Source organism: Mustela nigripes, chromosome 4 (genome assembly GCF_022355385.1).
Source record: "Mustela nigripes isolate SB6536 chromosome 4, MUSNIG.SB6536, whole genome shotgun sequence".
In the NCBI taxonomy this organism is placed as follows: Eukaryota; Metazoa; Chordata; class Mammalia; order Carnivora; family Mustelidae; genus Mustela; species Mustela nigripes.
The window spans coordinates 160,671,824-160,695,008 of NC_081560.1; the positions used below are offsets into that span (position 1 = coordinate 160,671,824).

Consider the following 23,185-nt stretch of genomic DNA (forward strand, 5'->3'; position numbering starts at 1 on the left):
AAGCCACATTGGGTCAAGTGAGGATGAGTGCCTCCCCATGCAGCACCTTCCCCGGCTAACCAAGAATGCAGAATTTCTCTCAGACTGTCTGGGCGGCAACTTCAGTTGCTAAAATTGCTGTGTTCACCTTAGCTGGAAGCACTGTCAACTTTAAATAAGGGAATAAGCATCAGCATTGCAGGAAATATAAAACACATTTAAATGCAAAATGAACTTACTGTCTTCAGCGGTGTAGCTGGTTTTTTCCTGGGGGGATAAAAAGATGGGCTTTGTTAAAACATAATAGAGATGAAGCGGAGCTGACTACATACCATTTTACTCTTTTTTTTTTTTTTTTTTTCCATTTTACTCTTGAATTTAAACTAGTGTCATGAACGTGGTACAAGTGTGTTGGAAGACTGTCCTTGAAGGGCGGGGGGTGGGGGTACAGGATCTAGCCACGATCCTCCTAGCTGCAGATAGAGTCCACTGGCAGAAGGCAGAGAGTTAACTGGGGTAAACAGGAGGGAGAGCTGTCGGGGGGCCAGAAAACTGAATTCTTCTTCCAGTGCTGCTCCTGATTACTCTGACCTCAGGCCTCTTTCACCTAGGAAGCTTCTTGGAGCTTTAAGTTTCCTTGTCTATAAGATGAAGACTAGCATCAGTATTTTCTGAGGCGGCGTATGCAGAGCCATCCCAGTCTCCAGCAGGACCCTCGGGCTAATGCCTGGGCCACAGGTGGAGACAGGAGGACAGCCCGCAGGGGAGGCTGTCCCCAGCACCCTTCCTGCCAACTGTTGACCTGCCTCAAGTGACTGTTCTCTACTAGACATCTGCCCAGGGTTTCATCCCGAACAGAGAAATCCAAGGCCAACTCAAGTGTGAAAACCACTGGGATCTGTGGTCCTGAAGGGGTTTTCTGAGCTAAGTTCCGGTTTGTCTTGGTTCCGATAGAGACTGTAATCTAATATTTTAATGGTGTATGCTTTCTCCTCTGTATTTTTTTTAAAGACTCTCTCACCTTCTCTCTCACTTGCTTTGTTTTTGGCTGAGAGCTGGAAGACTGGGGTAAGAACACTAATAATTCCGAAGTGCCTGGCACTGGGTTAGGCTTTTCATCTGTTATTTAAACCTCATAGTGGCCTCTAAAAATAGATATTAATTGTTACGTTTCAGAGATTAGGGAATTGAGGCTCAGAGAGATTAAGTAACTTGCCCAAAGTGATAAAACTGAGCCCACAAGAACTTTTGGTTAATAAACCCTTGAACTTAAGAATGTCTTTGCTTTGGGCTGCCTGGATGGCTTAGCTGGCTAAGCGTCCAACTTTTGCTTTTGGCTCAGGTCGTGATCTCAGAGTTGTGATCTTGGTCGTGATCTCAGGGTTGTGAGATCAAGCCCGGCCTCGGGCTCCAAGCCCAGTGCGGAGTCTGCTTAAGTTTCTCTCTTTCTCTGTCCCTCCCCATGACACACACTCTCTCTCTAAAATAAATCAATAAATCTTTCAAAAATGTCTTTGCTTTATGCAGAAGTAGAATTAAGATAATAATTATGCAGGCCGGCTTTGCACATATTTAAGTGGGCTTTTAAAATATCCTATTGAATCCATATAAAATTATGGGTCACTGTTTGTGATATTAACTTACTGCCTCGCCTAACAGTTTACAAAGCTCTTTTAAATTCAATAAGAAAGAACAGTTCTCTTATTTCACCTTGGGAAGGAAGCTTGGCTGTGTGGCTTGGATCAAACCATAGGGTGCATGTTGTGGGTGTATGTGTGTTTGTTTACAGATCATTAACTACTTGAAAGAGAAGTGGAGGAGGAGAAAGTAAAGATGAAACCTGCTTGTGGGTCTCAAAATTATTCAAGTGCTGGAGCTTCTGCATGACGGAACTCAAGATTTAACTAACAATTTAGGGGAGGAAAGACTGCTAGTCTTCATTTCAGCAGGGGACCCCCTCGTCCACCTTAAGCCAGGGTGGTGGTGGAGGAGAACAGGACAGCAGGCCTTCCTTTCCACACTCTTTAGGAACACACCTGCTGTGGCACGAGGTGCAAGCGTATCTGAGCTTGGGCAGGTGTGTTCTTCTGGGTGGAAATAGTGGGAAAGCACCCGCTGCCCCCCCCAGCTTTTCAGGCAGGACCCCTTGGTGGATTCCAGGCAGGCCTGCCCACGACAGGAGTGGGGACCACCCACTCACACCTCACAGGGCTGACCCTGCACAGCCAGTACTCACCCAGCCCTGGGCAGCGGGGATGGCGCAGCAGGAGAAGGTGACTTCGCATCCCAGACCCCACTGTTACGACCTGCACAAACATACACACAGGTCAGTCCTCAGCTCCTGTTTGCGGGGCCGACGGTCACAGTGAGGGTGGCCTTCCTGAGAAGCTCAGAAATACAGGCACATTTTTGGTTTCTTTTAGTTAAGCATGTCTATGTGGTTATATTGATGCTATTGGGGAAAATCCGTAGGCCAAGATGATGACATATTTAAATAATGTCAATTTATAAGCTTGGAACCAGGATGTGAATTAGGGACCCCAGCTTAACATTTCTTTTTCTTTTTTTTTTTTTTAAATTATTTACTTATTTGACAGAGAGAGATATCACAAGTAGGCAGAGAGGCAGGCAGAGACAGAGAGGAGGAAGCAGGCTTATCCACAGAGCAGAGAGCCCGATGCGGGGCTCGACCCCAGGACCCTGGGATCATGACCTGAGCCGAAGGCAGAGGCTTTAACCCACCGAGCCACCCAGGCGCCCCCCAGCTTAACATTTCTAAATGACTTTCTCTTTATCCCCCAGGGGACAAGTGTGCAGCCCCCTGATTCTGCAAGTTCAGTGAAAGGCCCATAGAGTTCCTACCAGAAGGAACCAAGAGCACACACTTGCATCTGTGTACGCTGCACAGATGTGCACACCAGCGGTGCCTAGAGACGGAGAGACACAGACCCACCACTCCCTCCCTGCCTACAGGCACTGCTTTTGCTTAATCACACTGAGTTACAGTCTATGCACCTAACCTCACAACCGGAGGCTGTTCGTTCACCTCTGAATTCTCAGGGCCTCGGCCCATTGCACAGATAGATAGGCAGACTGAGACAAATGAAAAGCTACTGCCCAAATCTCATCTTCCAAGTCAAAGAAGGGACCCAGCGGGCCTTGTCCAGTAACTCACTTTCCCACTGGCTACTTAAGACAGAAAGCAGACAATCATGAGGGAGGAACTGAGAGGCTGGTAGAGCTTCATGGCTGAGACAGAGCAGGCCTCGAGGGGGAGAGCCAGACACGATGCCAACTCCCCTCGGCGTCTCCTGCCTGCCTCCTCAGGCTGATGCTCACCTGCCTGGACATTACAGCTCTGTGAGCCAAAGGCTCTTTATTGAATTATATCAAACTGAATATATATTGTATTAAGAACCTACTACATTTCTAAGTCTACAATTCCTATTGGACCTACAGGGGATACTCTGTAAACAGAGGTTAGACCTACGCTCAGTATGTCTTATTTTATTTTTTTTTATAAATTTTTTAAAAGATTTATTTGACAGACAGAGGTCACAAGTAGGCAGAGAGGCAGGCAGAGAGGGGGGAAGCAGGCTCCCTGCTGAGCAGAGAGCCGGATGTAGGGCTCAATTCCACGACCCCAGGATCACGATCTGAGCCGAAGGCAGAGGCTTTAACCCACTGAGCCACCCAGGTGCCCCTTATTTTAGTTTGCAAGATAAAGCACATATAAGTGAGCATGGAAGAAATAGTTACTAAGAATTTCTGAGAACCTGGTATGTGAAGAGCACCGTGTTAGGGGCTGTGGGAGAGCTCTGCCCTTTGGGATTTATAACCCGAGGACATGCACACGACATGCAACCGCATCTGACGGGACCACCTGTCCCAAACAAAAGAGAAGGGCCTCAAGAACAGTAAAAATTGAGGCCATAAAGCTCATTTTCCTGTACTTTATCAGAGAGAGGCCTTGAGGGCTTCACTCAGGGCCTATCCACTCGCCTTCTACATTCGATTCTTACACGGGGCTGATTTCCGTGGATGCTCATAAGTTCGAAGAACAGCCAAGAGTGCCATGTCACCTCCACAGCACCCCGTGAAGGAATGGCCCCTCCACAGGACTCACACTTAGATGTTACCTGACCTTGATGTGACTTTGGAAAGCATTTTAGAAACATTTTGAAAAAGACACTATGTTAGGAATTTTTCATATTTTACGTGACGATCAACGGAAACGTCATCAGGAGTGTGCGTCCAGCTGTGTTTCATCGTGGACCAAACGGATGCTGTTCTTCACATTCTTAATACCTGCTTGACCCTATTAAAATACCCTTGGCTACTCACAGATTTTGATGGAAGATTTCAGGGAAGGGGGGAAAAAACCCACCCTTGTCTGAAAAATAAGAAAGTAGAAAGAAGGCCCAAGTCAGAATTTCCTCCCAGGGGTTTTCCCTTTTTTTCAATGCTATGGGCTCATCTGGCCTGGGTACGTTGTTGTTGTCATATTTACTGCCTGACTTTACTCCTAAGCTTCCCCTTCCCTTCATATCTCCCGTCTGCCACCATGTTCCTTCCCCCTTCCTTGCCCATAAATCACTTCTGTGATCGGGGGTTGGGGCGGGGAGCATGCCGTTCTATTCTGAGAAGGTAATCCAAGCACAGGTGGAAAACCCACGGTTTCTCATCAGGAAGATGAGGTTCTAGGTATTTCTTTGCCACCAAACTGGCTGGGTGGCTTCTTACAAGCCACTGAACCCTCTCTGTGAAATGGGGACACAACCATCTACTTCACCTAACTCAGAGTTCCTGTTGCAGGACAACAGGAGAAGTTTGAAAATGTAAAGAATTAGCTAAAATAAGCTAACATTACTGGAAAGGGACTGAAAGTATTTGAGGTTAAAAACATTATGTTAAGTGAGGGCGCCTGGCTGGCTCAGTTGGTTAAGCAATTGCCTTCGGCTCAGGTCATGATCCTGGAGTGCCAGGAGAGAGTCCTGCGTTGGGCTTCCCGCTTAGCTGGGAGTCTGCTTCTCCCTCTGACCCTCTCCCCTCTCATGCTCTCTCTCTCTCAAGTAAATAAATAAAATCTTAAAAAAAAAAAACAAACCACAACATTATGCTAAGTGAAAGGAGCCAGATGGAGAAGGCTTAATACTGTATGCCTCCATCTATATGAGGTTCCAGAAAAGGCAAATCTATAGCAACAAGAAGCAGATCAGTGGTTGCCTGGGGCTGCGGGTGGAAGAATATTCACCAAAAACAGGCGCAAAGGATCTTTGGGAGTTGGGGTGGGGATGGAAATTTTCTAAAACTGGATTGTAGTGATGATGAAAAAACTCTGTAAATGTAATGATTTATAAAAAAAAAAACAAAAAACAAAAAACAAAACTGCATTATATATATAAAATGAGTGTGCTTCACAATATGTAAATTATAACCCATAAAGCATCTCGGTAAATGAGATTATCGCTATTTATGTTTTAGCATCTTATCAACAACCACTGTGTCTCCAGGTGCCGAGCTCTGTGCCAGGTACTTTGAATGTGCCATCTCGAAGCGTCACCTAACATCCCGTGGAAGGAAAGAGGCTCAGAGAGGTTAAATGGCAGGGCTAGGGTTGAAGAGCAAGGCTAGCTGAGCTGAAAGCCAGGTGGACACTTCCTCTCCAGCCAGTTCCTCCTAAAGTTACTCTGGGGTGTGATTTGGCAGGTCAGGTTCACTTGTTGTTTCTGCTTTATGTGGGGAAAGATTAGTGAAACAGAGAGGTGCTTTTGTGGATGCCCATGGAAAGATGGAGAAAGACTATCTTATCTCATAGGCTGGAGACCGTCTCTGCTGCTCTGGGCCAGAAGTTAGACCCAGTGGCATGACTGGGGTAGGACAACCTGGTCCCCTCTTTGTGACCAGGATCCTTGTTTTCTGGCAAAGCCAAATTCTTGGCCGGAATACTCCAAGGGAGAAATTGAGCATGTGATAAAGGGAGAGGTGTCCAAAAGCATAATAAAAGAGAAAAATCAGTTTTGTTTTAATTGTACTGAGCAAAAATGATGCTAATGTTGGCACTGCTGGTACTTACTTACCCAAGTTTCTCAACTAGGAAGATGACCTACTCTTTGTTTTTCATGGATCACCTCTCTTCAGTTTTACATATAGTGTTGGTGAGTTTCCTTATCCTTAACAATCTCAATGCTGGCACAGGAAGCCCAAGGGATTTCACTCTCTTCTAGCTGTTCTAGAAACTCTATTATTATTAGTGGGGCTTGCACACCAGCTGGAGTGTCCCTCCTCTCAAGGACTGTGTGAGCTCTAACCAAATAGAGATTTAATTTAACTACTTCAGAACAGTTCGGCTTATAGGTAAAATTCAACTTGCATATTAGCAGGGGATTGTAAATTCCCAAACTCCTCCCCTGTTTTAGGAAATGAGAGAAAACACTTTTTAAATGCTACCTCCTTAGAGGAAGTTCAGAAATCCCTGCCCTGTCTACACTCTTCTGACAAAAGCTACAAATAAATCAGCCAGGGGCTGCACAACTTTCTTCCAAATCACACTAAGAGATAAATCACCAAAACTCTTTAATCTTTTCAGTTTGTTTAGACCAGTGGTTCTTAACTGGAAGGATTTTGTACCTGCCCCTCCCCTCCCCCACCGCCCCAGGGGACATCTGGCAAAGTCTGGAGACATCTCTACTTATCGCTGCTGGGGAGGGGTCGGTATTGGCATCTAGGGGTCAGGGGAAGCCAAGGGTGCTGCTAAACATTGCAAGGGCACAGAAGCCAGCATGACAAAGAACCATCTAGTCCCAAAGGCCAGCTGTGCAGAGGTTGAGACACCCTGAGTTAGGGTAAAGCTCTAGGTGGAAAGAAAGACACAACTGTCCCCTGGGATGTGTCCAGGGCCCTCCGCCAGACTGGTCATGAATCAAGTCATGCCAAACAAAGGATTCAAAAAATGATGTGAAGAGCTATCACCTTAGGAGTGAGATTCCTATGTTTACTCAGCTTAATTCCCTCCCCTCCAAGGCCCAGGTGCAACTTTCTTCTCCATGTTTTTAGGAGACAAGAAACGTAGAGACTACTCAGCCTGGACCCCTCCGGCTCTGGAGTCTGTGCGGTCCTGAGACTGCGCTTCTCCGTGTGGAGCACAGAGCAGAGGTGAGAGCGTCCCTGCACCTAATCCACTGTGAAATCCTTGGCAAGCACCTCAGGAGCCGTCAAGGAGCCAAAGCCACATCCATGAACCAGAGGCCGGTGCCATGGTGCGCTGCTCCGACAGACAGAAGCCTTAGCACTTTCCTGTCTATCTAGGCACTGTCTGAGTCTTTAAAGCCTAGATTAGGGTGGTGGCAACTAAAATGGAAAAGCAGATTCAGGGAAAGGACATAGCAGAGGCTTTGGGAAGAACACAGGCCCTCAGATACGTGGCCTGCTGGCTGACAGGCACAGAGGACTAGGCCTGGTCTATGGGGAGGGATGCCATGAATGCACTGAGCCTGAGGCCATGGGAATGTCAAGTTGTTCGGAAGAGAAATCAGGTCAAAGTTGGACACCAGAGAGTTATTGGCTTACACAAGTGAAACCGGAAGAACGGATGAAGCCCAAGGACATGAAAGATAATATTCTTTCTCTAGCACCTGCTGTGCCAGGCACTGCATGGAAGCTCTCCCATGCACAATTCCAGAATTCTCCTGTTGCAGGGCAGGGACTCTTATCTCCATGTACAGAGGAGAAAATCTGAAGAGTGGAGAGGCAAAGGGCAGGCCCAAAGTGGTACACCTGGCAACTGGGAGCACTGGGATTCCAACCCAGGTCTGTCTGCTCCAGAACTCAAGCTCTTCACCACCACATTATTCTGAAAGAAGAGTGGAGGACTGAGGATCAAGTGGTATAGACCCCCTCAGTCAGCACAGGGGTAAAAGGAGGAGAAGCCAGCAAAATGCCCAGTGAGGTAGCAGGAAAACCAGGACTAGCTCACAGAGAGCTAAGTGGGGGTGGGAGGGGCCCTTTAACATAGGGGCCACCAGACAATGGAGGAGGAGGACAAGACTTTCTGTCACAATTTATTAAGAAATTCAGAAAGACAAGTGATTATTTCTTAATATTTGGTTTAAGTTGTTTCTCTTATTTGGAAAAGACTGAAAAACCAAGCCCCCAAACATAATCATTTCACCAAATCATGCGTGTACTTTACCTGAAGCTGTCCCTGGAGGAGAGGCTGGCTTTGAGGAGTTATTTGGCTTGACAGATCTGTTCACCATGGGAGCTTAAACACACAAACATACACATACATATAACAATCACAGATACAGTTCATTGTGGAAGATTCACACTTAGGGAAAAATGCACCATGGAAATGGGGGGACCAGGAAATTTGTAAAGAATGGGAAATACACTTAATAAATAGATAATCCATGATAAAAGACTTCTCAGAGGAAACATCTTTAGAACAAACATATTAATGATTGAAAGGATAATCAAATTATTTAAGATAGGGATTTTGTTAAAGTGAACACCGGCTTTGCAATTTTGGCAGCCAAACCGATGGTCTAGGAGATGAAAGAGGTTTTGTTTTCTTCAACAAGAGAAGACCAAATTCCCATATGCAACACACAGCACTTCTCTTGCATTTTCTGGGGTTTTGGAGAGAGGAACAATGTAATATCTACTTATGGTTTCATGCTGATGGGTGGCAGAGGAGTTCAGGTGGGTCTCGAAGCTGCTGGTGCTATCTGGGGAGGCGGGAGAGGGCTGCCACTAATCAGCAGAGTAAAAAGAGAGTATGACTGCTTCAGAGTCCAGTCCATGAGATGAGTAATGCCACTCAAAGAGGTGTCCTTTCTCCACAGTAACTCCATCCGGAATGAAATTGACCTACTCCACTCCCAGTCTGAGGGTACGTGGCACCGGCCTTCAGAAATCATTTGCCATCCCATTTGTTATTCCACGAAGGGCTTACCAACAAAAAGTCTCCCTTTGCCTGAGACAGCATTACAATTCCATTGTCAGGACACAGAGCGCCTTTCGCTCTCTTCACATCTTCCGCCCTCTGTGCACATCGTTCCTGTGCCATAGTTTTGAGGCCAACATGGTGGCCTCTGGCTCTGTGAGGATTAAGTTTTAAAGGAAATCCCTCCTAAGTGAGAACAGTTAAATAAGAACCTAGATGCTTTTGGAACTTGAGCACGGGAGGGGGTGGAGGAAGAAGGGTGTGAATGAGATGAGTCTGTCAGGGATGGGTCAGAAGACTCCACCATGAAGGTGGTGGGTTAGCGGGGGGGTGGGGGGTAGAATTTGTGCACCCCCTGCTGCTCCCTACCCAATAGTCTCTTGTGCCCCTCCCTCAACTGCTACAGCATTCAGATGCTTAAAACTACAAACTCTTGCCTTTTTCAGCTGGGAGTGAACAGTCTTCTGTGGGGTGAATGTAGTTCTCATCTTCATCATCCACAGGGACCACATAATCAACCTGGAAGAAGTACAGACGTGAATCAAGAGGAAGCTGTCCAATCCAGGCTTATAGTCTGGAAAGGAGTGTTTTGTTTTGTTTTTTAAAGATTTTATTTATTTATTAGATACACACACACACACACACACACACACACACACACACACGGAGCGCACAAGCAGAGAGAGCAGAAGGCAGAGGGAGAAGCAGACTCTGCTGAGCAAGGAGCCTGATGTAGGGCTGATCCCAGGAGCCTGAGATCATGACCTGAGCTGAAAGCAGGTGCTTGACTGACTGAGCTACCCAGGTGCCCCAAGGAGTGGTTTTTTAAAATACCTTTTTTGAGATCGAATTAAGACACAATTAAATTCCTATGTGAAGTGTATAATTTGGTGGGTCTGGTACTCTCAGAGTGTGCAAGCATCACCACAGTCTAAGTTTAGAACATTTTTGTTACCCCAAAAAGGAGCCCAGTACCTTGAGTCACTCCTCATCTACCCCTTCCCCAGCCTAGTCAACCACTAATCTTCTCTAAGATTTGCCCAATCTGGGTGTTGCATAGAAATGGAATCACATAATACATAGTGACTTCTTTCATCTAGCATAATAATTTCAAGTTCAACCACAGAGCATGTCGGTATGTCATTCACTTGTGTGGACAAACAACATTCCCCGTCTATGAATGTACCGCGTTTTCTTGGTCTATTCATCAGGTGGTAGACATTCGGGTTGTTCTCACTTTGGGGCTATCATGAACAATGGCGCCAGGGACGTTCAGGTACATGTTTTTGTGTAGATGTAAATCTCTCTTGGGAATATACCTCGTGATGGAATTGCTGGGTCACATGGTAGCTTCCGTTTAAGTCTGAGGAAAGGCCAAACTGTTGTTCCAAAGTGTCTGCTCCCTCTTCCATTCCTACCAGCAGCATACGAAGGCTCCAATTTCTCCACATCCTCACTGACACCTGCTATTGTTTGTCTTTTAAATATCACTATCCTGAGACAGGAAGTGGTGTCTAAGTATGGTTTTGATTTGCATTTCCCTGGTGGTTGATGATGTTAAGCATGTTTTTGTATGCTTCTTGGGCCTTCTTATATTTTCTTTAGAAAAAAGTCTATTTGACTTCTCCGCCCATTTTTAATTGGGTTGTCTTTTTTATTATTAGGTTGGAAGAATTCTTTCATGCTCTAGACAGAAACCTCTTATCAGATATATAATTTGTGAAACTTTTCTCCCATTCTGCAGGCTGTCTTCTTACATCTTTGGGGGTGTCGCTTGCAGCAAAAAATGTTTGACATTGTGAAGCCCATTTTAACTACTTTTTTAAAAAAATATTTTATTTGTTTATTTGATAGACAAAGATCACAAGTAGGCAGAGAGGCAGGCAGAGAGAGAGAGGGGGAAACAGGCTCCCCGCTGAGCAGAGTGTCCGATGTGGGGCTCGATCCCACAACCCTGTGAATACGACCGGAGCCGAAGGCAGAGACTTAACCTATTGAACCATACAGGTGCCCCCCATTTTAACTACTTTTTAACAACAATTACTGTTGTTCCTTGGTTCCGTATCTAAAACACCCTTGTCTAATACAAGGTCACAGAGATTTATATGTTCATTCTCTTCTAAAATGTTATAGTTTTCGCTCTTACATTTAGATCTAGGATCTATTTTTGGCTAGTTTTTGTCTTTGGTGGGAGACGCGCCCACCCTCATATTTTTGCACGTGAATATACAGTTACCCTGGCACAATCTGTTTAAAAATGATTCTCTCCCCACTGAATAGTCTTGGCAACTTTGTCAATAATCAGTTGACCATAAATTGGGGGAGGAAGTGATTTTATATTGCTAGGAAGCAAAGGAGATAATCAGATTCCAAATGTGGTTTTTGCAACTCACCTTGGTGGGTAGGCCAGGTGGATTCTAGAGAAACAGAGCCCAAACATTTATTGAGCACTAATTGGCAAGTGCTCACCTGAGTACTTCCCATGTGTTATTTCACTCAATCCTTACAACAACCCAGTAAGGCAGGTGCTACTGTCAGCTCCATATTAAGATGAAGAATCTTGAAGAACCCAAGGCACAGAGAAGTGGAGTAGCTTGCTCACATCCTCATAGCAAAATGTAGAAGAGTTGGGGTTCAAGAGTCAGTTCAAGGATCCACACTCTCAGCCACTACATTCTAGGACCTTCTTGCCTTCCCCTTCTCTTTCTATCTTATTTCTACCTCCCTTCATTTAATTCCTATTTCTCATCTCTTTCTTTACCTCCAAACCTGGCCTCTGTGACCTTGGATAAGTTTTCAACCCCTTTGCACCTCATCTGTACCATTTCCTTATCTGTAAAATGGGGATGGCAGTACCTATTTCATAGGGTTCTTGGGAGGGCTTAATGGGATAAACACAAATCCTCAGAACATCAATTGATTCCCAGTACCCATCAAGTGCCCACCATGCTTATCCCTACAGCACAGATGCTCCTTCCTCTTAGGTGCTGCTCCTTCCCCAACTCTCTGGTTAGTCTATACCCCCATACTTTTCCTGGAACCTGTACAGCAGAGCTAAATATTTTTAGTTATTTATGCTTGTCTTGATTTCTTCTTTTTCTATCTAATGGTTCCACAAGATCTTAATGTTGGCCTATTTTTTTTTTCTTTTTTAACCTCTTTCTTATCTTGACTGCCCATCTGCCCATTCCAGAATGCAGCCTCCTCCATACTTCTCCTTTCCCACTGGTACAGACTTGCCTGAGCCACCTCCACAAGGCTGCTATTAGCAAAACTCTGCCTCTCATCATGGGGGTCCACTCTTAGCTCTTCACAGAAATGGAGAGCCTTATATAACACACTGTATTCATTTGTATTCTGTGTCTGAATTTATAACTTCATACAGATTTGCCAAATGCTGAAAGAATTCACAAAAAGCCCCTAACAGCCGGTCCCCGTGTCCTTTTTCCTACTCAGCTTCTTCCTGCCAGCCCCTTCTTACCCCAAAAGGTCAGCATCACCTCTCAGACAGACAGAGAGGACTGGCCAACAATCCTTTTTCTGTCAGCTGACTTTCTGACTTAAACTAGCACTAGAGTAGAAGTCATACAGGAAACCACTTATGGAGGCAGGCAGGGAACAGCTTTAGGGACAAATGCAGAGGAAGGCTTTGTGCACATCTCATATGAGTGGAAGGGACTATGACCAGTGCAAATAAAAGTCAGGGATTCACAGCTAAGCTGGAGGGTTGCCATGAGGCTCAGCTGCTTTGAGGCCAGGATGGCCCTGTATTGCCAGCCTTTCTGTTTTCAGAAGCAACTAGAAAATGGGATTTTGTAAAGAATCTAGAATATGCTAGGAAGGAACATATGACACACCAAATCTTCCGTGTATGAGGCACTGTATTTAGTGTTTTATATATATGTTCTCTTACTAAATCCTTAAAATAACCTGAAGAGATTAAAAACTGAGGCTCAGAGAGGTTATCTGGCTTGCCCAAAGTCACACAGCTAGTAAGGGTCAAAGTGGGATTTTGGGCCTAAACGCTCCCTCTATCTCATTTAAGTTTCTCTTTTCCATCTCCTGCTGGCCTACAAATTATATTAAGGTGGAAATGTGGGTCATTTTACGACATATTTATATATTATAGGTTTTATCACCTTTGGCATTTAGAAACAAGTTATTTCTGGGGCACGTGGGTGGGTCAGCAGGTTAAGAGGCAGAAGACGTGAATAGACACTTCTCCAAAGACAACATACAAATGGCTAACAGACACATGAAAAAATATTCATCATCATTAGCTATCAGGGAGATTCAAATGAATACCACATTGATACCACCTTACACCAGTTAGAATGGCCAAAATTAACAAGATAGTAAACAACATGTATTGGAGAGGGTGTGGAGAAAGGGGAACCCTCTTACACTGTTGGTGGGAATGCAAGCTGATGCAGCCACTTTAGAAAACATTGTGGAGATTCCTTAAGAAATTAAAAATAGAGATTCCCTATGACCCTGAAATTGCACTACTGGGTATTTACCCCAAAGATACTGATGTAGTGAAAAGACGGGCCATCTGTACCCCAATGTTCATAGTAGCAATGGCCACAGTCTCCAAACTGTGGAAAGAACCAAGATGCCCTTCAACGGGCAAACGGATAAAGAAGATATGGTCCATATACACTATGGAGTATTATGCCTCCATCAGAAAGGATGAAAACTTAACTTTTGTAGCAACATGGACGGGACTGGGAGAGATTATGCTAAGTGAAATAAGTCAAGCAGAGAGAGTCAATTATCATATGGTTTCACTTACTTGTGGAACAAAAGGATTAAGACGAAGGACATAGGGAGATGGAGAGGACAAATGAGTTGGGGGAAATTGGAGGGGGAGACAAACCTGAGAGACTGCAGACACTAAGAAACAAAATGAAGGTATTGTGGGGGGCGGTTGGGGGTTGGGTGAGTCTGGTGGTGGGTATTATGGAGGGCATGTATTGCATGGAGCACTGGATGTGGTGCATAAACAATGAATTCTGGAACACTAAAAAGAAATCAAATAAAATGAAAAAAAAAAAAAAAAAGTCTGCCTTCAGCTGAGGTCATGATCCTGGGGTCCCCGGATAGAGCCCCATGTCTGGCTCCATGCTCAGCGGAGAGCCTGCTTTTCCCTCTCCCTCTGCCCTTCCCTCCCCCTCTTGTGCTCTCTCTCTCTCTCACACAAACAAACAAAATCTTAAAAAAAAAAAAAAAACCCACAAGTTATTTCTTCAAAAGCTGCTGTAATATTATGTTCAGGGATGGTTTAAGAGTTGCCTTTATTGGGCACTTGGGTGGCTCAGTTGATTGGGCGGCTGCCTTAGGCTTGGGTTGTGATCCTGAAGCCCTGCTCAGCGGGGAGTCTGCTTCTTGCTCTGACCCTCCCCCTTCTCACATGATCCTCTCATTCTCCTTCCCTCAAGTAAATAAACAAAATCTGTAAAAGAAAAGGGGGTGTCATCTTTATTGTTATTTTAATCCTGAGACCATTATACTTGTAAGCTTGTAATGGCTAAGTTTGAGGGCTTGCCTTACTTAAAATGCAAGTAAGGTACTAGGTATTAGGCCTCATCAGGCTTTCCTACAACAGTCTGAATGGGTTTTTCGTGCCTTTTCAAACAGGAGCTATTCCACAGGGAATGAGACCCATAAAACACAGGTGCTGACAGAGGGGAGATGACGAGATAAACCCAGAGTGGAGTACAGGACAGTCGGCTAGGATGGGTCCCTGGAGAGCAGGTGCTCAGGGAAAAGGGAGTGAGAAGCAAGAGGTGCCAAAGGGAAGTGAGGGGCCATGTTCCTCCACAGGCTGCGCAGGGCCTCCCTACCACTAGGGGTCTCCATATTTGTCCCATTGCACATCTCTGTATCTTGCAGGAGAAATGTGAAGTGGAGAGCAAAGAAAGTGGAGGAAAGAAAGCAAGGCAGAAAAGGAGTATAAGGATAGGGAAATCCCTTACGGAGGAAGGAGAAGGTTCACAGGAAACCAAGGAGAGAGAGAGGGAGGCTAATAAGAGGCGCACAGATCCAGCACTGATATTACCCATACCCTCTGGAAATGAAAATGCTTAAAATAAGGCCATATATGCCTTCTTCGAGAGAAAAACCTCCTTTCTGTTTACCAGTGCAGAATTTGAGGGGTAGGTGGTTAGTCTTGGGCAGAGAGAGGGGCATGGAGGAGGCGGCCAGACCACCTGGGCCCCTGCCCTCATCTCTCCTCCCCCTTTCTCCGGCCCCTTCCCTCTCCGCCCTGCATACTGCTTTCCCCTTGGACTGGGAAGCCTTTGGGATAGATTTACGTTACCTCATCCTCAAGTTCTTTGGGTTTGGGTGGGACTTGAGGTTTCTGAAGAGAAGTCAGCGCCGGCAGAGTGGAGGCCACTCTGGCTCTTGCTTTTGCCGAAGGCCAGTCGGGCTTACTGGGAAGTGTCTTGCTGAAGGGCGGAGACTGCCTCTGGCTTGACCGATTGTCTTGAAAGGAACAACCACAAAGTGTAAGATGAAAGGGACTCTGGATCATTCCCTGGGCCAAAGTATGAAACCACCCGTGGCATCTCTGTAGTCACCAATGATTAATCTGAGCATTCCTTAAAAGTATATAATGACATTCAGGCAAAAAATCAGCTGCCCATTGACTAACATTATAAAAACCAAAAGAATGTCCTCATCAAAAACATCCTCCCAGGGGAGTGATGGAGACCCACTGGCTCAGGAGCGCCGACTGCCCAGCATGCTGCCCAGCAGAGTGGATGGAAGCCCATGGCAGCAGAGTGGCCTCAGAGGGTGTGCTCCTCGAAGCTTCACTCTGTTCTATGAACACTTAAGGACAGGGATGGACTCTCAATCCTCCTTACATGTTGGAACCACCTGGGGAACTTTATAAGAAAATGCCAAGGCCCGGGCCCCGCCCCGGACATACTAGCTTGAACTTGTGGGGAGGGTCCTGGCACTATAGGTCTCAAAGTTTCCCAGGTTATTCTAAGGTGTCTTCAGAGTTGCAACTACTCATCTGAGTGAACCTCCATTTCTTCCCCTCAATGATTTCCCTCAGCTCATGGAGAGCCCGAGTTACCCCTTGTTGGGGACTGTGTCCTGAGCAGGTGTCAGGGAACCAGTGCAGGCTCCCAAGCTGAATGGCCCTGAGTTGGGTCCCCTGCTTTGCCTCTCACTGGCTGCACTTGTTTGGGCTGGTTATTTGTGGCTCAGCCTCTCCAGGACTCATATTCCTCATTTTTAAAGTGAGGAGGGTAATATCCACCTTAGAGGGATTTGGTAGGGAGTAGGAAGAAAGCAGTGAGGGCGGGGTGGGGGGAGCGGTGTGTCTGAGAGAGTGGATGCCTAACAAACAGGACCAATATACGGATGTGACATGGTGTGGGGGAGGGGGGCAAGACAACAGGGAGTCTGTGCAGTGGAATCTGAGCACAGACTCAGACCGACACATTGCAGGAAGATCTCAGCATAGGAATAACCTGGCGTGTCCCCATCCTGGGAACAGCCTAGGTGCTCACACTGGCTTCGGCACAACTACCCCCCTCCCCCGCCATCCTTAGCTTCTTGCACCTGCTGTGCCACCTGTCACATCCCCACCTGTTCTCCCCCTGGGGCTGTTCCTGCCTTGCTGAAAGTATGGTTCACTTCCCGTTGGATGCCTCCTCGGAAGCCTCTTTCTGGGTGCTGGAGCTATGCTTAGGTCTAGGGCATCTGCTTTGCTGTGCCCATAACTCTGTCAGGTTTTCTAGTTTTACTGGCAGCTCCTGGAGTTTACTGGGTTTTTTAAATGTAAGATTGAAGCCCATCAGAAGCCACAAAACACAGAAGACAAGCTTTGAAGAGCATGGCCTTGAATGAGCTGCCACGCCACCCTCATGGTAGTTTCCTAGCCTGTAACATGAGCCCACTGCAGCCGCTTCCTTCCCAGGGCTGTAATGTTTGAACAAGGTCACAAATACGGTGGGCTGCGTGCGAGGTGGAGCGGTGAAAGCATGGATGTTGGGGGCTGGGAAGCCCAGCATCCATCCTCGCCCTGCCACGCACTGGGCCCCATCAGTTCACTCTTCCTGACCTCACTTTCTTCCTTTGTAAAGTGAGGATGAATACCTCTTCCATAAGATTCCTGAGAGTGTGAAGTAGGCCACTACTGTAAATATAAAACTCTGGGAGTATGTCTGTCTTGCTTGCTGCTGAATGCTCAGGGCTCAGCATAGCTCTGGCACACAGTAGGTGCTCAGTAGGTGGATTGTGGCGTGAAGCAAGGGGCCATGCTTGGTGCCTTGTGAGGAGGCAGTTAATGACAATGATAACAGATGTGGAGCCCTTTACACATAGGGACATGGTACAAACGCTAGCATCACCCTCATCATCATGGACACGCTCTACCCCCCCACCCCTGCTGAGCTTTGTTACCCAGAGCACAGGCTTCTCCTTGGGGGACATTAAAAACCACACTCAGGCCTGGAGGCTTCACGGGAGCTGTGCCCATTAACCTACAGCTAATTCCAGACTTAGAGCTCCTTACTCTCACTCTAAGCCCCCCGTTAAAAAGCCATAGTCTATGCTCAGTGTGTGACCTGCCTGTGAGGGGATGGGCATGAGGAAGGAGGGGCAACAGCAGATACTGGGATCCTTGAAGATCACCCTTGTTCTGTACAGAAACCTCAAGAGAAATTCCAGAGCCTTGTGTACAACAAGATGAAAAAGCAGCAAGACTGATCTCAGGGTTGATTTCTCATGGGGCTATCTGGAGACTATCTGGTGGTGGAAATAGTCATCAGGGTGTGTTCCTTTTATCTTTTACCTATTTTCAACATTGGCGATTTAGGAAGAGGACTTTTCCCCCCTTGAACAGGCAAGTTTTCCATTTGGGGCGCCATGGTTTCTGAGTGACCAGATGACCAGTGTGGGGTGGTGAGAGTGGGAGGCGCCCACCGACCTGCCAGGCTGCTTGTTTCCATTCCCCTGCCTGGCAGGCTGAGCGCCCAGGGTCTGGGGGGCTGCCTCACCTATGTACTCGCCCCTGGCGAAGGGCAGGGCTGGGTGGACGGTTCTTGTCTCCTGCTCGCCGGGTGGTGGCTCGTAACTGTCGTCCCCGGTCTCCTCAGCGGGCAGCACGTACATCTCTGAGTCCGAGTGCTCATCTGGGTGTTCATAGTCACTGTCCTGCAAGGGCAGACCCCAGGCTCAGTGCCCCATCCAGGCTCCATCATCAGCCCAGCTCTGGCTTTAGGGGGTGGGAGCTGCTCCCCCAGCATAGGGACCAGAGAGCGAGGCTTGGAAAGGTTGGCTAAGCAAGGCTGGGCAGCCATCAGAGGCAAAGCTGGGGTTGAGGCCAAGTCTTTCTTGCTCCAGAATTTATCACCTGAACCACTATCCTGGGGGAGCATGTGGGCCATTTAACAGGGCGGGTGGCTGAAACTCTGTGTGTCTGCAAAGAAGAGCAGTCAGAGATAAAATACATTTTTTAGAGGACAGAAAAAGGACCCGATACAATATACTAGAATACAATAGAAGAGAATACAATATACTAGAATAGAATGACCAATAAGTTTCATTGGCCACGGATGCTGAGGGTTGAGGGAAAAGATCAATAAGGGGAGACACAGAGCATACAGATACCTTTGAGATGAGGTCTGTTTGTTTTTTAACAGGGTAGGTAAGCTGCAGGGGTGAGGCTTTTCATCTGACCCAGACTCCATTCTCTTCCTTTTTTTTTTTTTTAATATAAATTGTATTTAAGTCTACATTGAAATGATCAAATATTGAATATTCAATGTATGTTGAAAATACACTGGCACAGTAACAACTCAAAAGGATGTAAATAAAGTCTCCTTCCTGGCCTCTCAGTTCCTTCCCAGGGGCACCGCTCCTAGCTTCTCTCGCGTTTTGTTCAGAGATCCCTTAGCTAGATGCCACACTTGCATGTATTCACATGCAGGAAACAGTTGATCCAGGATGGAAGAAGTCCTCTGCGCATGCTGCCTGACACCCTGCATTATCCGTGCAGGATTTGCCAGTGAATACGCGGTGCACCTGCCTTCCGCTGGCCCCCTTCCCCTGCAGTCCTACACCGCCGCAGGTGTGGTGCCACAGGAGCCCCGAGTTGGTTCCACTGCTGTCTCCTCGGGGCAGAAGCAGGCCCAGCACGGGCAGGCCAGGAAGGCAGTGTGTTTACAATGAAGGATGCGAGAGGGAGTGCGAGCTGCTCCCCTGCTCCGTCTGTGGGGCAAGGGGGAAAGGGGAGGAGTGGGGTGAACAGCAGGAGGGGCACAGAGAAAGGCAGCTGAAAAGAGAGGTTTCCCCAAGGTGGTGGAGGAGCACTGGGAGGGAAGAGGAGGTCCTTGTCCTAAACCCAAAGAGTCAGGAAGGGAGAGGGAGGGGCGCGGTGAGAAAAGCCTTGTAGAGGGGGACTTTCCCAAACCCCTTTTTCGATAACAACAGATTGGAAGGCTCAGTAATCCTTCCTGACTGTGAATACGAAATTCGGTTGAATAGAATAATGGCAATTATCATTACTATCATAACCGACATTTGCATGCACTGCCTACCTCATGTATCCCTTACCACAATCCTATAAGAGTCTGTTTAAGCCCTCAGAGAAACTGAGGCATGAGGAGTGGAGTAGGAGAGGAGACTCTGTGGTCTGTGCTCTGGAGAAGCCAGAGCTGTTCTTGAACAGCCGGCCTGGGAGGTGCTGTGAGAGCGAAAGAGTGGCCCATGGTGAGAGCCTGGCTTGACAAGGTTCCTTCCACAGAGCCTGAGGCCCTGGGACTCACTCTCCTTACCCTTGTCAGTGACAGGACCCGATCCCTCTTGTTGTGACATCCCAGGGAGACGTCAGTGAATGGGCTGAGAAAAGATTGCTTTAATAACCATCTGGAAAGTGAAAGAAACAGTAGGAACCCAGACGCACGTGCCTGGATGGGAGCTAGTTTGGGCCTCCTATTTTGGGTCTGTATCTGTGGAGCAGGCACAGGCCTTCCTAGACCTGATTACCTGGAGGCTGGGGAGCAGGGTGCATCTGGGGAGGACATGGAGGTCCTCACAGTCCCTTGGGCAGAGCACCCTGACTGAAAGAACCAGGCTGGCCAAGGAGGCAGAGAAGGTAGAGGAAGAGCGACTCCCTGTCAGACGCTCCTGGCAGCCCGATGCTGAAGTGGGGTGAAAAGTTTGAAGAAGGGAACGTGTAATCAGGCAAAAACTTTCTCATATTGTCCGTTCATTCATTCAATCAATCAGTTAATATTTATTGAGCACCTACTGTGTGCCAGCCATTGTGCTTGACTCTGGGCACAGTCCCTGCCTTCATAGAATTTTAGCAGGAGAAACCAGCAGTAAATAAATAGTGAATAACAGATAATAAGTACAATATCAACCATAAAATAGCTGTCACTCGTGACAGATTCACTTGAGGAAATGTTCAGGGTCCTGAGACAGAGAGCAATGGGAAAAGGGACTCTACCTCAGGTGCAGAAAAGGCCTTCCTGAGAAGGAGACAGTGAAGCCAAGCCTGAAGGACAAGAAGGAGCAGAACAAGTGAGGAAAGCTGGGGATGCTCTTTAGTTTCTCTTCTCTCCCCTTCTTCCTTCACCAGCCCAAGGTCTATGAGTCTGAAATCACTGAGCAGGCATGACCTTGACCTCTTGTTGTAGGACTAAAGGCAGACCTGCGCATCTGGGCCATAACAGACAACGCCCTGCCAAGGGGATGCAAGGAAGGCTGGACAGGTCTGCAGAGGCCAGATCTTATCTGGCCTGGAGGCCACAGGCCTGGATTTTGTTCTGTGTACAATAGGAATCCAGTAAGGTCAAAATAATTGTGAAGGAAGGTTTACCCAATCCTTATGACAGCTGGGACTCTAACTTTGGTTGTTTGACTTTGGGACACAAGTCATCCCCTCCTCTCCAGGCTGATTTTATTTGTGTTTTCTAAGTCCCCACATGTGCTCTTTTTATCTAGGCAGGAAGCTCAATTTTCGCTGCCTGTCTGTGGATGCAGACCAGCTCTCAAGTTTGCTTCAGCTGGGGTTGGGTATGGGCCACCAGGAGGGGGCGCCCCTGCAGTGCTCTGAGGGCTCCACGGCTGCCAGACCCTGGGAGGAACTCCACACCCAAGGGACCTGCAGAAAGGCCTTTTCAGTTCCTCTTTCTACAGTTTTCTCTGCAGAAAGGAGAGAGGCAGAAAAGGGAGGCACTCCTGCCTCATAATACTCTGAATAAACTCCAGGTGGTGAACCCGTGTGGAGTTGGCTCCAACTCAGGGACAGGAATCCTGAGCGCTTATTCCACTGGACCACTGAGTAACTGAATGGCCACGGGGAAGTCCTTTTCATTTTCCTAGTCTTGGTGTTTCCTTATCTGTACACTGGGGTATGTGGCTGTGTGGAGGCCCTCTTGGATCCTGTCCAGATAAAACACACGTGGTGTGGAGCAGACTAGCATTCTGGATGAATTTGATATAAATGAGGAATAATTGTTTTGTAAAAAGTTCTTAGGATGTCTTGTCCCTCTAAAGCTTGACCCAAGAGAGAAGTGAGCCAGATGCCCTGTGGGTTGCAGAGCCACTGTGAAGAGGGTGACGGCTGACTCTGACTCATCACCCTTTTGGGGTCACTCTGTTGTCCCCAGCATCTGCCATGGTCCTCTTGGTCACAAGAGGGCTTGGTCACAAGCCCCTTGGAGTCGAAAAGCCTGGCTTTGAGATATGAGGGCCTGGGTTTGAACTTGGAAACTACAAGTCACTGAAACTCTCCATGCCTTAGTTTCATTCCCAGTAAAATGAACAGGGCTGATATTCAAAATGTTTGACAATGAGCATGGCTCAGATCCTGACCTAAGAGTGGCCAGGGGTCCCCTAATGTGCCAGGCATTCACTCTTTAGGGCTCCTAGATAAGTCCCAGGCAATGATGGGGCACTGGGGAATTCAGGGCAGAGACCTTTGTTAACTGATACAGAATTATTTTAAAACACTTCACATTTGTTTTGGCTGTGCTGGTGAGAACTCCAAATGGCAGCACTGAAGATGGGGATAAGAGTGCCTACACGTAGGGCTCTGGGGAGGATTAGGGGAGGTAATGTGGATGAAGCACGTAGCCTGGTACACGTTGGTGCCAGGTCAAGTCAGCCACTATGGGGTTCTTGCCGCCTTGTTTATCTGTTGGTGGCCCTTCCAGGTCAGCCATCTCCCTCCATCTCCCTGCTGTGATGCACAGGTGACCAGCAGCATGTCCTTCAGAAACAAGCCCTTGCAAAGGTCTCCCACGGATCCCAGTGGAAACAACACCCTCCCTCCTGCTCCCAGGAACAAATACTCACAAAGTCATCAGACCACTGCTCCTCTTCATCAGCAGGGTTCTCTGCAATGGCATGTGGGAAGCAGAAGGAACAAGCGTAAATCTCAGCTGGCCAGCCCCACCGTGTCCACTACTAGCCTGCAGCTGCCTTCCTTGCCTTTGGGCTCCCTGGTCTTGTTCACTTGGCTTTGAACAGTTACTAGACTTATCTCGTGTTCATTCGCTTTCAACTCCTCTTTAGAAAAAAAAATAAGTTCTCAAATCATAAAGGTAAGTCCCACTGCGGCAGAGACATGGTACATCTGAACCTCATTTGTCTTTGTTAAGGAGCATTTTGGGGACTTTAGAATAACCCTGGAGACACCTGCAATTCATATCATGTTGCTTCTCAGGATTTCTATGAATCAGTACGCAGATGTAGTAGAAAGAGTACTGGAGAGGGAGTCACAATAGACCAAAATTCCCATGCAGGCTCTGCTCCTAACTAGTCAGAGAGCGATCAAGACAGCTAACTTCTCTGGGCCTCAGTCTCAAGATCTGTAAGGTGACAGATCACTTCTGGGATTCTCTGTGGCCCTAAATTTCACTTTCTTATTGAAAAGATTTATCTGGTGCTTTAAAACTACATGCCAGGCAATATTTTCAGAGTAGTCTCTTAGAGATCTTATGAGGAAGCTGAGGCCCAGCGAAAATAAGTCATTTGCCCAAGGTCAGATAGCAAATAATAAAGCCAGGAGTTGAACCCTGCAGTTTGACTTCGAAGGGCATGCTGTGGGCTCCAGCACCATGCTACCTCACTGCCTCTGAACTCCAGAGTGTAGGCACTGTCCTTGGCTCCCCAGGCAGGATGAAAATGGAAATAACGGTGTCAAGGAGCTTAGGTTCTTGAAGAATAAAATAGATCTGAATTATAGACAGTCAAGGAGAATATCTGATTCCCTTTTCTCCAAAA

The 23,185-nt window shown here is 47.1% G+C and overlaps 1 protein-coding gene across 2 annotated transcripts in view; it reads right to left on the reverse strand.

The window, feature by feature from the left end:
* BLNK (B cell linker) overlaps positions 1–23,185 on the reverse strand; it is a 72,678-nt gene that overhangs the window by 13,973 nt on the left and 35,520 nt on the right. For both annotated transcript variants that reach the window (XM_059398237.1, XM_059398238.1), the window contains 7 exons: positions 22,256–22,296; positions 17,947–18,103; positions 15,249–15,415; positions 9,364–9,445; positions 8,171–8,242; positions 2,216–2,285; positions 219–246 (listed from right to left, as the gene is read on the reverse strand). In XM_059398237.1, coding sequence (XP_059254220.1) covers positions 219–246; positions 2,216–2,285; positions 8,171–8,242; positions 9,364–9,445; positions 15,249–15,415; positions 17,947–18,103; positions 22,256–22,296 — 617 coding nt within the window. The remainder of the gene's footprint in view (positions 1–218; positions 247–2,215; positions 2,286–8,170; positions 8,243–9,363; positions 9,446–15,248; positions 15,416–17,946; positions 18,104–22,255; positions 22,297–23,185) is intronic.